General features: G+C 35.7%; 1 protein-coding gene across 22 annotated transcripts in view; it reads left to right on the top strand.

Moving 5' to 3' along the window:
- MIER1 (MIER1 transcriptional regulator) overlaps positions 1-14,896 on the top strand; it is a 61,887-nt gene that overhangs the window by 3,192 nt on the left and 43,799 nt on the right. For 8 of the 22 annotated variants that reach the window (XM_040627175.1, XM_040627169.1, XM_040627173.1 and 5 more), the window contains 2 exons: positions 2,201-2,277; positions 13,151-13,175. In XM_040627175.1, the coding sequence (XP_040483109.1) occupies positions 2,207-2,277; positions 13,151-13,175 (96 nt within the window). In that variant the 5' untranslated portion in view covers positions 2,201-2,206. Of the gene's footprint in view, positions 1-2,200; positions 2,278-3,472; positions 3,741-13,150; positions 13,176-13,308; positions 13,346-14,896 lie in introns of those variants that run through there. The other 14 variants (XM_040627160.1, XM_040627162.1, XM_040627176.1 and 11 more) reach the window with 5 other exon arrangements.

Raw genomic sequence — 14,896 nt, 5'->3', positions numbered from 1 at the left:
GACACTTTCAAATAAATATTTTAGTAAATAGGTTACCAAATAATCTCCAAAGGGACTCATGGACTCTGAAAATGGTTAGGTAGAGGATTTGTTTTTAGGGTTTTGAATGTGCTGCATTAATCCGTTTATTCAAATAGCCCTAGAGCCTAAATTGTTACAAATATTTTCTTGGAGCATTTTGAGAGGTTCCTGTGTTGCATAACATTTTGTTTATGTAGTATAGGTATTTAGTACTTACATTTGAGTCAGGTATTGGTACTGAATAAAAGGTTATATTTCTTAGGTATATGTAAATTGCCAAAGACTTTTATTTATTGGTTAGTTTATGGTACTGAAGTAAAATTGTGGCCTTAAAATGCTTTTGTTAAAACAGAATAATAACTGAAGGGTGTATGTGTGTGTGTGTATGTGTGTGTATTTTAGCCTCTATAAAAATGTTTAGTAACTTTTTAATGGAGTATTTAGTAAATTGCTTAAAAATAATTTCCCAATATAATAGCAGTTTTGAGAAGCTTAAATGTGGTGAAAGTTAATGTTAGTTTGCCTGAAAATAAGGAAACATTTAGGTGGGGAATGGGAGCTCAAGAGGCATTTATTCAGGCTTTGTATAGTGATTTTTTTTTTTTGTTTTGGGACATTAGCCACAAACCTTGCATAAAATTGGAATTAACCACATTTTTTAGTTTAACTTTAAATATTTAACTATACAGTTCTAACAGTACCATTTTGAAGATCACATTAATAAATACTATAAACGGTAATGATTTTAAATAGCTCATAGTTATTGGTGAATTTTCTCATACCTTTAACTCTGTCATGCCTTGTTTTTAGGTTGTCTAGTATCAGTAAGCATTAAAGATTTATATTTTGTTAACCCAAGTATAAATATTGATTGTTTGCACTTAAATACAAAGAAGACATCTGTTGAATTAATCAAAAGTGCTGAAAAACTCAGGGAGATGGATGGAAGTAACAGGGAGATAGATTCTAGTTTAATAAAAAGAATGTTCCAAACATACAGCTTTTTCTGAAAAGAGCAGCCTCTTCATCAGACAGTTAAGTCAGTGGAGGTGTTTTAGCATAGGCAGAAAAGCCTGGTAGTGGGAACACATAATGAGGGATTCCTACCTAGACAGGGTAGAAATTGACTAAAAGACCTCTAAGGTCCCATCTACACTAAGTTAGATGAGCAGTTAATTTTTACATATTTGATACTGAGGACGTAAGCAAGAGTTTTTGAGAAAGACTGCTTTCCTTAAGGTGGCTTCTAAAATTTTGAAAGATAAGTATATCATGAGAATAAAATGGGAATAAGACCATACTGAATTCATTAGTAATGTGTTACTAATGACTTACAATATTAGAGCTATTTCTCTTTATTTTTAGAATATCTGAAGCTTAAAAAAAAGCACTGAGCCCACATTTATTAACAAAGGGAGGAAAAAATGTATAGAGGGAATTTTTCCCCCAAATGATAATGTCACTTAAAATTAGTAAAAATGATACACAATATTAATAAACTTAAAAAGTCATTTATCAATAAGAGGGAGACACATTCAAATATGTCCCAGATTCGATTTTCCAGACAGTTTCAGAATTCATTCAATAGCTTTAAGGGACCATGATCCCCAGCTTTTTCATCACAATTGGGATTTTTTGTTGAGGTTTCACTGAAGAATCAAAGAGTAAATGGGTTTAAGCAAGCAAGTTATTCCTGTACCTCGCATTTTGACAACAGTTTTTAATTTTCTTTTTGTGAACTAGCTAAATTTCATATATTACCTTTGGTAGTTAAATGGAAAATCCTCTATCCCCACTGTATTATAAAGCCTGAGTTTCTACCTCTAGGCCCCTTATTCTGTCTTAACCCACCCCAGGTCTATGCACATCAATTGTTCTTTGCCTTCAGCTGTTTTCCACCAAACATCTCAAAGTCAAAACTATTTAAACACAAACTGACTTTTCAGAAAATGATTTTTATTTTGAGTCCAAAGGACTAAGGTAATTCAGTAGGGTAACTCTATGTTCCTATGCTAAAATATTTATTCCCCCAAGGAATCCTGAAAAACACTTTTATAGTATAAGTATTCTAAAAAAATAAAATGAAAATACTGTACAGTACAGTTAATGGTAAAAATTGTTTGTAGATTTGGGAACCTTAAAGTTTTCCTTTCTCTTCTTTCCCTTGCTTTTCTTTCAGTAGAAAATGTGCATCAGATGTTTATGTTTAATTGGTTTACAGACTGTCTGTGGACTCTTTTCCTGTCAAATTACCAGGTAATGTCCTTTCACTTAGCAGCTACTTCATATACCTGTAAATGCACAAATTATTCATGCGCAAATTATTATTGGACATAAGAATTTCAAGTTAATGTTGAATCATTGGAAAAAGGAAACTGCTTAATAGAGTCTAGAATTTTAAGGGAATACAAATAATTTAAGAAAACAGCCCATATTGCATTGTAAGTTAAGTATTAAAGAAAAATTGTAAATATGCACATTTATGCACTATATTGTAGTGCCGGCATCACATTATTTGGAAGGAATGACTTTATATTTGATTGGTTGATTTGGGTAGTCATTTTTGAAATTGCATTGAGAACCCTTGAACATTTTGGGGAAAACGGTCTTTTTGAAATTAAGATTTTTAAACTCCTGGTTGAGTAAAATATGTTAGTGCATGCTTTAATATCACCTTTGCATTAGCCAGTATCTGCCTTAGTAATGGAAGGGAAACAAGTTTGTTATTTTGCAGTCATTGGCCATGCAGTCATTAGAACTGGCATCAAGGCCAATTGGCAGTTCCAGGCCAGTATTTTAAAATAAACTTTCAAATTGCTGGCATTTCAGGCATTGCAAATAAGCAGGTTTTCCCTCTATGCAATCAAGTCAGAGATCCATCAAAGAGCAGCTTTTTAGTATTTCGTATTTTGAAATTTTCTCTAGTTGTGCAGAATTCAAACGTTGCACAATTATGTTGCTCCTGGCATCTCAGGAAATGTGTGTGGGAAAAGCAAATGAGATGTGAGGATGGCAGACTACCTATCCACAGTCCCTTTTCTTAATCTCTGCTCTGACCTCTAAGATTTGGGGATGTGGGATTTTACATTTCCTGTCAGGAATCAACCGAGAGAGAAATACTTGTCAAGAGACAGCCGCTTTCAAAGCGCGCGACTTCGCGCTGTTGCCGTTGTTGCATCACAGCAACATCCGTTTTCCAGCAAATGCACTTCAAAAAAGGCCTACATGTAAAATATAACGTATCTTTTCCCCAGCAGTGTCAATGCTGGACGCTGATTTTTGGCACTTTTCCTTGACCTCTCTGGTCCCCTTAGGGCTCTCTCCAGTTGGAGTCGCGGATCCGCTAGGGCAGGGGAGGCGCCGGGCGCTTAGATGTCCACCTCCCCCCCCACACACCCACCTTGACTCCGCCCCCTCCGCGATCCTCCCGGGGAAGGCTGCCGCGGGGCCGCGCGCGCGCGCCCCTTGTCCCGCGCGCGCGCGCCGGCCTTTTCCCTCCAGTCCAGCTCAGCCGGGGCGCCGCGAGGGGGCGGAGTGGGGTGTGGTGGGCGCGCTCGGGCGGCTCCTGCGCGTTCCCGCCGAGGCAGCGGCGGCGGGAGCAGCAGAGACGGCGGCGGCGGCTGGAGTCCCGTTGCCGAGTCTCACATCCGGGTTCTGGCCGTGACCCAGCTGCGGCCGCCGCGGAGATGTGACCCGTCAGTACGGCAAATATGGCGGAGGTAAGGGAGCGAGCTCCCCCTCCCCGTCCCGGAGCCGGGCGCCCCCGGGCCCTGGCCGGGGAGGAGTGGAGTGGGCCTGGCTAGGAGAGGCCCAGCCCTGCTGGCGCCACTGCCCACCTGTTGTCCGGAACAGGCCGCGCTCTGGGCGGGAGCTTTCCCGGGAACTTAGTTGGGATGGGTCCGGGGGTAGGAGGAAACGGAGGCGTAGTTGGACTTCGGGGGCAGTTTGAAGGGTCGAGTGCTGCGTAGTTTTGCGTGTGGAGAGGGGTGAGGGGGAGTGGGCGCCCGCAGGGCAGGGGCGTCGGTGGCGCAACTTCGCCGGCCGGTGATAGGGGCCAAGAGAGGAGCTGCTGCTTCCTCTTCTTGCGAAGTTTCTTCCCTCCCTCGCCGAGATGCTGTTGCGCCCTTCCGCGTCACCCCCACCGGTTTGCTACTGACATCCAGTCTGTGTTAATGGGGAAAACGTAAGACAGAGTGGCCTTAAACTGTCGTTTTCCTGATGGTGCTAAGATGAGTGTGGAGAAATAAACCTGGCCTTTCGCAGGCCGGCCGTTTAGGTTGGGGGAGTCTCCCGGTATCTCCGGAACAGTTCCATTCCTCCTGGGGTAGAACCTCTTTTTCTCTCCACATTTCAGAAGAGTTGCTTTCTACCTTTTCCTCTCTTCACTTTCCAAGCATTCCCCCACCCTTTTCATATTAAGGTTAGTATTGTCTTTCTCCTCATTTTTTTTTTTTCCCTTGTGGAAGATTCTCCCCCCCCCCCGCTCTTTTTCCAGTAAACGAGTTACCAAAGCCCCCTTTCCTCGTTGGTAATTGTTTTATATTTTTGGGCTTCAAATCCTGGCGAACAGCCACTCTTAATGATTGTTTCGAACTTAGTGTTGTGCCACTGGAGATTTAAATTTTCGTTTCTGATTTAAACTTTTACACATTTGGTTTTTCTAAATACTTCCCCCCCCCCCTTACCCTCGGAAGAATTCCGTTATTCTTTACCCCCTGGAGTTCAAGAAGTGATAGTGTTGGGGGTTTTAAGTCTACTTTGAGTCATAGCCTCACTAAATGATTGTTAAAGCATTTTCTTGTATGAATTACCATTTTCATGGGCTTAGAGACACCCCAAAACAGATTCAGGAATAAGTGTTTTTTTGTTTGTTTTTAACAATTCAGCCCGCAATTTTTGTGTTCATTATTTGCTAAATGAAGTCAGTGGTGAGTTAGGTGAGTACTTTTGGTAATACCATATTCTCTCCTTTTTAAACCTTGAAATACAGAAACGTGTAGATTATGGAAAAATATTAATTTCGATGCTTTTTATGTACCTGTTGAGTGGAGGGACCTAAAAGTTAACTGTTTTGTTCAGTTGCTTTTAGGGTGCTCCTTCTGCTTTCCTTATGGAAACTGACTTTATATTAATGTAGTGGAGTATTTGCTATTTTTAAAGGGGCAGATTTCACTATAGCAGGACTCTTCACTGCCAGTAATCTTTTTAAAACATTTAATACTTTTGATTAAAAACTAAATTTAGATCTTAGGTTTATTTCCATTTCTTTTGTTCTTTGTGGTTAAAGAATTGTATTTCAAGGTACATAAGTTGGAGAAAACATAGTACTTTGTATTTCACTTAAATGTGACTGGATTCATTCCACTGGGCTGAAACAATTTTAGTCCTGGTAAGATTTTGTTTCTTTTTTTCATATGTAAGAGGGGGAAGGGGTTGTATGTGGCTAAATTTACCTACATTTTGTCAAATAGTTTTCATTGGATTCCCCTTTCGTGAACGCCTGTTAGATAAGCAGCAGTGTAATAGGTGATAGGTTTCTTCCCTGGTGGTGCTGCTCACCATGGTTTGAGCTTTAAGTTCTGCAGTCATATTTTAAGGCAAGCTATTACAGAAGGAAAATAACTTAGTTTGCAAATACAGTAAAATTTAAGTTTAAGAAACTTTACCCATAAATTTTAACTGCCTGCACACTGAAAACTTAATATGTAAGTAGAAGTATATTAATATTTTTTCTTGTTTTAGAGATTAAAGATGATTGCATTAATGTAAGAGAGGAAAAGCAAAATTTGGAGTCACTAATCATTTCCTAATATTTTCAAGGGTATGTTTTAGTTTTCTTAAAAATTACATCACTTGGAGAATGGAATGCTCATATTCAGTAGGAACACATGGATGGTTCAGTTTCAAGAAGAGAAAACCTGAACTTTGTCTTCAGTGTATTTATTTAGTGACCTGAAATCTTTAAAAAGAAATTGGTCTTCTATAACTCCAGTTGCTTGTAGATGGTTTTATTTTTAGTGAATTTGGAGGAAGAATGGGGGATCCTTCTTCATTCATCTGTGTCCTGCAAAAAAATCTAAAGCAAGTGAAAAGTAAAATTAATTTGTATTTTTCTGATCTCAATATTTTAGTAATTAGGATGATTTTAGAGACTAGTTATTTAAAAAAATTTGGTGGAGAAATGCTTGGTGTATAGAGGGCTTTTACTTGCTATTGTGTGAGCTCTTGGGAGATGTGTTTTTTATGATGCCAGTGTAAAGTATGTAGTAAAATAAATCAAATGTGCTATTGTACTTTTGGTGAAGTAGACTTGAGCATTGAAGCTAACTGGTGAAATAACGGAAAATGCAAAGCAACAGTATGCATTTATTTGATAAATCTGAGGGGAAAACAGGTTATTGAGGAAGTATGTCTCTGGAGAAAAATGTAGATATTATGCTTCTGGGTTTTTTTTTTTTATTGTTATTTTTTACACAGGAGAATGACACTGACCTTGTTTTTCCAGAGAAATGTTTAATTCCTGAATACAAACTGATTTAGATATAAATCAAATATATTGATTTTTCATACTTGATCTGATCATCTTAGGCAGTCCATAGTAGGAAGTATGTATTTAATGGTTCCTCAAATCATGGTAACTTTAAAAACATATTTAATGTGCTTAAAAGAAATGGCACATACTCCCTATCTTAATAGTTTTTGTTAATATTTTTCTCATTACTTATTATCCCTTAGAATTATTTATCAACCTTCTAAAAGGAGGTTCTCCTAGTCACACTTATAGGAAGGAAATTACAGGGTAGTTGCAGTTTTACAAAGGCAATGAGAAAGAAAGCATAAGAGGAAGAAATCGTTGATCCTTTGGGTTTTGTAAGGAATGTGGTGTAGGGACCTTTGGGAATGAACAATTTGTCTGTTATTTCAGAGTTTGTAAACACAGAAGGGACTTTTCTTCTCCAGGAAAAAAAAAAGCCACAACATAGTGCAAGACCTATCTTTTCACCTAGGTCATATTGCTGTTTATAAAGAGAAGAAAATTTAATGAACTTGCTTTTCTGTATTAGTTTTAAGTATTTAAAAATTCCCAAAAACGATTATACGTGATCTGTTTATTCACTATCACATCTATTCGTTTATTTCTCTTGCAAACAGACTGCTTGCTTAGTGGTTTTTTAGTGTATTTGAATTTAATTTTTTTAAGGAAATAGGATCGTCTTGACTACTATTCTTGATAATGTTAATTTCAATTGTAAACAAAACTTGTTTCACTGTGATGGATTTAGGCCTTAAATAATTCTCTGTAGTGGTAATAAATTTTTTAAAATATTTATACTTAAGTGTATTTAGATTTATCCAGAGTAATTAAGAACACCAATGTATGAGAGTCTAATAAAGTTTAATTCAGAAGGAGTAATAAAGTACTTGATAAGGTGGGAAAGGTTAGTTGGAGGAAATACAGAAGTGGATTACTTTTAGAGAATTTTTGTACAGAAAGGCTAATCGGTTTCTCAAATCAAAAATAAAACAGAGCCATTGAAGCAAGAAACTGATTAGTAAACGTAGAAAAGTAATCACCTATATAGAAATTTCTTGCTTGTTGTTAGCTTGAGTCCCTGTATATTTCAAAAGATTTGCAAATGTTTTCGAAATTCATTGCAGTGATTAAACTGTTCAAGTACTGGTCATCACTTGGGACCCATTCTGTTTGACTTATTCTATGGCTTATTAAGAATGATTGTTAAAATTATGTTTGTGTAGACAGGAAATTCATAAAGTAGCACCCCTCAGAAAGCTTTTTGTAAATTGAGATAATTTTTTCCCCAAAAGTCCTAGATTAAAACAAAAAAAATTGTAAGAGGCTGTTAAACATATCCTATCCCTTTAGCTAAGTATTCCTTGATAGTAATATGTCTTTTGAGCAAATCATAAGAAAAGTAAAGAACTTAGATCTCAAAGGAAATTGAACTTAAAAGAAGTCTAAATCTTTCTGTCTTAGGGAAAATGAAACTGAGAGTTAATGCATTTTGTCCTAGTTGTGCAGTTAGGCTGTGGCACAATTAAGAGTGGGACCTAGGCTTCTGAATTCCTAGTGCTTAATAATAGCAATTTATCCTCTGAATTATTATTACTGTAGTCAGTTTGCTAGTTTTACCACCAAGATTTTCCTAATCTTTTTTATGCCCCAGAATTCCTCAGGGGAAAGAAGTGATTTAGTTTTGTATGGAGGAAGAGAAATGGTGAGCACTGTTGCTCTGTCTTTTCCACCTGGAAGAAGGCCTCTAACTCCTTCCTGGCTTCTGTCCCCATAACTGAGAATCTCTGATTTAGTGTCTAAATTACTAAGTAAGTGGATAACAAAGAAATGGTGATGGAATTGGTTTGAGGGGAGAAATTAGTTCGGACAGTTATGTTCATTGAAAATACGCTTTTGATTGCCTGGAATATAGGAGTCGAATGATTACTTCATGTTTTTACTACCTTACTTTTTTAATGGTAATATTCTAGATTACCATGTTCTACAAAAATACGAAAAAACATTTGAACAAATCTGAGGCATTGAATTTGTTACAACTATCAGCAACTTGATATACTAAATCATATATATGGGTGAAGGTATAAAAGTTAACAATTTCATTTTTTAGTTTGACCTAGCCTACTCATACTTTGTGTGACTGTCTAGTGTTATGTTTTCCATCTCAGATAATTATGTATGCACCTAAAAGAAAAAACTAGGTTATTTTATAAATTACACACTTGTTAAAAAAAAAAAGAGGTGGCAAGTACTAAGTTTTCTTAAAAATCTAGAAGTAGAGGAAAAAAATGAAAGTAGCTAATAATTCCACAAGATAATCTCCACTGACTTTCTTTAAAAAACAAAACAGTAATGTTAGCAAGTGGTTAGAAAATTCCAACAGGGTAGAAAGGTATAAAATGAAAAAAACCTTCTCTCCCTTACCTGTTTCCTAGAGGTAATTACTGTTAACAGATTCTTATATATACTTTCGGAGAAAAAAATTTTCATGTGTATTCCAGCCCAGTTTACCCCCTCCTCTGCACTTTTTTTTTTCATTTCTAATATATGCATGAATAAATACGTGTATCTGTTTTTTACATTTTTTCCCCCTCATCACAAACAGATTTTTGTCTCATTCTTTTTAATGGATTAATAGTGTTTAAATGTTTGGAGGGCTTGTATTTCATTTCTAACTAGTTAAATGATAGACTTTAAAAATTTTTCCCAACTTTTTGCTATGAACCACTTTATGGTAGTGACTATTACAGATACATCTTGGTATGCTTTTTTAGGCGTATCAGTAGGGTAATTTCATATTAGCAAAATGATCACTAGAACGATTAAACCAATTCGTTTTTCTACCAGTAATGTATGACTGCATTTTAAAGACATTTTGATCTCCAATGAAAAATCTTTACTACTTTCATTTTATAATTTGTGCTTTTTCTAAAAATAGATACTGTTACAAATGAGTACCTGTTTAGCAGCTTTAGTTTTATTTTTCCCCTCCTTCCCCCTTTCCAATTTACTGTTTCATTAATGGTAGATGTTTCAGGTTTTCCTGGAGAGTATTGTTAGAGATACCAGTTCCTAATGAGACATAAATGATAGTCTGACATGACAGATGACAACTTGCAGTCACATCTTAAACATGTTTTGAACAGATGAAAACCATTTTAAAAAGAGAGAAAGTAGAGGGGAGGAAGGAGAGAGGTAAAGAGAAAATATTTTTAATATAGTTGTTTCCTTGGAAGGTAACGGAAGCATTCAGGTCCTAGACTTCAGTTCCACCTTCACCACCTACCATGGAAGCTTGATCAAGTCACTTTATCTCCTTGGGTTTGCTAATCTATGAAATGAGGTAGGCAGGGCAAGTGTTATTGCCAGGTATATAGTTATGATCAAGTAACTTTACTCATTTGAAAAAAGGTAGTACTATATAAATGTAAGCTGGTTCTGCTATTCTCTTAAATACCTAAATAAAAAGTGTCCTCATTTCATACTGAAATTTCCTGTATTATGATACTAAACTCTTATTTTGAAAAATAACTGTTTTGTCTGTTGGCTGGGCAAAGGTTATGTTTATAGTATAAACGGTTTACAAATGCCAGGTTTCTAGAACTTCAATTTTTAATTTAACTAAATAGAATTAACTTTCAGGAAACTAATCTCACTGTCACCCTCCCCAAACTGAAACAGTGGAATTTTATTTTGAACATAGAATACTAAAATGTATGTCTAGAGGCAAAGCATCCCTGCTTCCCCTCCCCATCCTAAATTAGGTATACATCAGTCAAATCACTGTTCTTGAAATATTCCAGTATTTCTGACATAAAATTAACTAATAGTGGGTGTTCTACTTTATGCCAGCTAAGCTTACAAATGCCACCAGTCTTCTAAACATTTGGTATCTTAATTATTGGAAAATATTTGGGGCCTTTTTCAGAACTTTAAAGTGATAAATAACTTTGACAGTAAAACAGCAATCGGTATGGTACTGGCATTAAGTGCTGTTTGAGGCGTTTTACAAACTACAGACACCGTTCACAATCCGGTATCTTCATTATTGCCAATATGTAACATCAACGAAAATGTACCTTTTAATCTTCAGTAGGATAACATTTTTAATCAGAAACCCCATTTTATGAGAAGACTGTTAAATGGAATAATTATTGGAGTGCTTAAAAAAACCCTAAATGTTCAAAGAGCCATTTCTTTTAAGCTCCTAATTTGAAAGAAATGAGTTTTTTTCTTGTTTCTGCCCTGAAATCATTTCAAAATTTACTAAAAAGGGAAAACAACACTGTGGGGCTACTTTGGATGGCAAACCTGGGACGAGATGAAGATAGTCATCGTTGCTGTGGCCTTGGACAGAGATTGTGCTTATAAAGCATAATTGCATGACATAAAAGTGGATTAATACTTTAAAATATTGATTTGCTCTGTAATTTGTGTGGTGGTTAAATCCATTTTGAGCTAGAAATGTGTAGCTCTGCCCAAAAGATGTTAAGCAAGCTAGAAACCCTTTTTATAGTTACATTACTGTATCACCCTGCTCTCCAGCTTCCTATTAGAAGAATAGAATTAAAAAGTAGCACTGATTTGACTCTATTGTGGCAAACTAACTTTTAAGTAAAGATAGTGGTGTGACACTTGAAAATACATAATATTGAATACTGTTAGTCTTTTATTAAAATAAGTTAATGTTATAGTCAAGAACCATTCTTTTTTTTTTTTTTTTTTAAGATTTTATTCATTTATTTGACAGAGATAGAGACAGCCAGCGAGAGAGGGAACACAAGCAGGGGAGTGGGAGAGGAAGAAGCAGGCTCACAACGGAGGAGCCTGATGTGGGACTCGATCCCATAACGCCGGGATCACGCCCTGAGCCGAAGGCAGACGCTTAACCGCTGTGCCACCCAGGCGCCCCAAGAACCATCCTAAGCATTAGAAGGAAAAAATAGGGCCCTTGGAAAAATGTGCTTCAAAAGAACCTAAGTTTACCATGTACAATCTAGAATGTCATACTTAGTACAATAGCATAATGTGGACAGTTTTCAAAATGGAGTTTTAATACTTCATAAGAAATTTGTCTTAGATGCGTAGCTTTTGAAAAATGAGGCACTTTCCTCCTTTTATTTTGTTTTTCTTGGCTGTCTGCCCCATTACTTAGCAGAAAGAGGGAAAATACAGATCTTCCTCGACTTATGATGGGTTATGTCCTGATAAGCCTATCATAAGTTGAAAGTATCATTAAGTCAAAAAGGCATTTAATAAACCTAACCTGAATGAACATCTTAGCTTAGGCTAGCTCATCTCAGACGTGCTCAGAACACATTAGCCTACAGTTGGGTAGAATCCTCTAACACAAAGCCTATTTTATAATAAAATGTTGAATATCTCATGTAATTTATTGAATACTAGACTGAAAGTGAACAACAGAAAGGTTGTATGGGTACACAATGGTTATAAGTGTATTGGTTATTGTTTACCCTCGTGATTGCATGCCTGACTGGGAGCTGCAGCTTGCCTCCACTGCCCAGCATCACAAGATAGTATCATACCACATGTTGCTAGCCCAGGAAAAGATGAAAATTTGAAGTTCGGTTTCTACTGAATGAGTATTGCTTTTGCCTTGTTGTTAAGTTGAAAAATCGTTAAGTTGAGTCATCATTGTTGGGGGCTCTCTGTACCAGAATAACCCTATCTTTGCTAATGCTTTTGGCCTTCCAGCATCTCTGACTTCTAATGGGCATGAAATAGCTCTGAATGAACAGGAAAGGTTTTAATTATGAAGTGTATGTCATTTGAAACATAGTTTTTGTTATTTATAGAAGTTTAGTTTGTAGATGACTTGTTTATAGTTGTGAATTAACTGAATTTAGATAAAATATAGCCACACATTGTCAAGTGATGATATTACTGAAATAAGTTGCTAGCTAGCAATCTAAATGCTTATAGTTAAATATATGAGGAGTAGAATGCTACAGTAGAAGCAGCATTGTAATTGGGATGTTTGTAATTTTTCCGTCAGATGACTTAACCTCTCTATAGACTTTAGCTTGAAGCTTAATAAATTCTGTGATAATTTAAAAATATGTTGTTTGTGAGTTAAGTTAACCTAATACATTGTTTGGTGCTCAATAACATTTTACTTTTTCCTTCTGCTTTCTTGCAATATAACTTTTATTTAAAATAATGTCTTAAAATGTTTTGGCCTCCCTTCTCCTACACATTTTAAGCCAGAGACCAGCTTGATAGCAAACCTTGTGTATAATTTCCTCTGTCTTGATTGGAGAAAATATTTTAGAAAGTTCCAAGATCTCTTAAACTACATATGTTATGAGACCCTATTTGCCTTTAAAATCTGAATCAATTCCTTATTGTTGTCTTTGTTTCTAGATTCAGGAGTGTTTGGAATTTTTCTCTCTGTTTAAATAAACAATGTCAGAGAAAGGATTATATGGAAGGTTTTAGTTTGTCTTGGACAATTTAGACATTAGAACTTACTGTGGTTTTTGGTGTCATGCTTGTCATTGAATAATTCCTGTAAATTTTGTAAAGATTTACTGTACAAAGATGATAATTTTTCTTCTTTTCTCCCCCCTCCCCCAGCCATCTGTTGAGTCTTCAAGTCCAGGTAAGTATTTTGTATATTTTCTGTAATCTCTGTTTGACTAACATTTATCCTATTAGTTATAAAAAGGCTAGAGGAGTTAGACTATCATCTGACTTGCTTTTCTTCTGAATGCTTCTTTTCTCTGGGGAAAAAGAAATGGATGAAATATTTGACTGCCCATGAAAGTACAGGTGAGGCTGCTGTGAGTTCAACCTCATGACTATTTGTGGGTTCACTTTTTTTATGAATTACTGTGTGTATTTCTTACAGGTTTTAATTGCTTTTGATTTCAAGTATATATGAAGTGTATTTTTTCAAAAGGAGTCACTACTTAGAAATATTTGCTTGTGTAGGAAACTCAAAGTATTTAAGAAAAAAATTAATGCATATAATGAGGGAGAAAAAATATAACAAGAACTTTAAAAAAATGAATATTTAATGTTGTAAATTAAGGTTATGTTTAGAGTCACACCGTATAGCTTTGGAGTTTCATATTCTCTTACAAATACAGTACAGATTCATTTTTTCTTAACTTAGAGGTTGGAAACATGATATTTGAACCATATCTGGGCCACAGATGGTTTTTGTTTGGCCAGTGTAGTGACCTTAAAAATTAGAATATTTTATATAAAATCTGTATTTAGGCTTCTCACGATTAGTTAGAGGTTCTGGTGCTGCTGAGTATAACATTCCTGTATAGCAACAATTGGTTGGAGCTAAAGAGCAGTCAGGAAAGAGTCTAGTCTTTGCCTCAGTGTCCAGGGACTTCAAGAGAGAAGGCTGCCTTCTCTTACGGAGTACGTGAATTAAGGAACAGCTCAATATAGCATAAGGGTCAGAAAGGGATCTCTCTGAGACATGGTAATGTTTTATTTGAAAACATCTCCTATATATTGAATATTTAGGTATGATGTATTACTGAATTTTCCAGATTATTGAAGCAATCTTTCTCTGTTGTGTAAGTTTTAGAAAGAATGTCTGTAAAAACGCTTTATATATGCCTTTTTTAATGGTTTGGGGTCGTTTTCATGAACACAAATCTCACTGTACTCTTTGTAGTATAATACATCAAGTAGGAGCTAGACTAGAATACCTCCAGATCCCTTCTAAATGACTAGTGTGCTCAATTGACTGTGAGTTTTGATATATTTATTTCAGCTGCAGATGTCTTACTCTTTCTAATATGCTTGGAAGTAAAGTATATTAGGCTTTGTGGCATTTCTGAAACTTAGGGATTTTTTTTTTTTAACTTTCTGGTTTATAAATATGTTCTGGATGGTTGAGGTTGGAAGTAATCTGACCTCAGATAAATAGTAGATTATTGTATCCTTTTTAGGACATGGAATTGTTCCCAATATTTTTTTTCTTTTAAACACAGTCATCTTTTCATCAAAAAAATAGGTTCTAGTTGTTTTTGTTAATGTTGTCATACTGCAAATAGACTGAGGTTTAGATATTTTTCTATGAATTTTTGAGACATTCATTCATTAGGTAGTATATAGGCACAAAAAAAGTAATTACTTCAAAAGTAATACTAAATAGCTTTCTCATTTTCCATTGCATTTGAATTGGCTTAGGCTGAACTGGAATAGTGGAGCTTGAAGAATACAAATGTCTTTGATGGCCTTTACTACTTGCTGAATGCTTATACAAATAGATTTTTTGTTTTTGTTTTTGTTTTCAGACTAAGGAAGATCTTTTGAAGTAGTGTTTGTAGTATCAGGCTTCTGCCCAAAGGGAAT

The sequence above is a fragment of the Ursus maritimus genome, unplaced genomic scaffold (assembly GCF_017311325.1).
Source record: "Ursus maritimus isolate PB19 unplaced genomic scaffold, ASM1731132v1 scaffold_12, whole genome shotgun sequence".
NCBI lineage: Eukaryota > Metazoa > Chordata > Mammalia > Carnivora > Ursidae > Ursus > Ursus maritimus.
The sequence above is the reverse complement of the archived record's forward strand: the minus strand, read 5'-3'. Positions and strand labels throughout refer to the sequence as shown.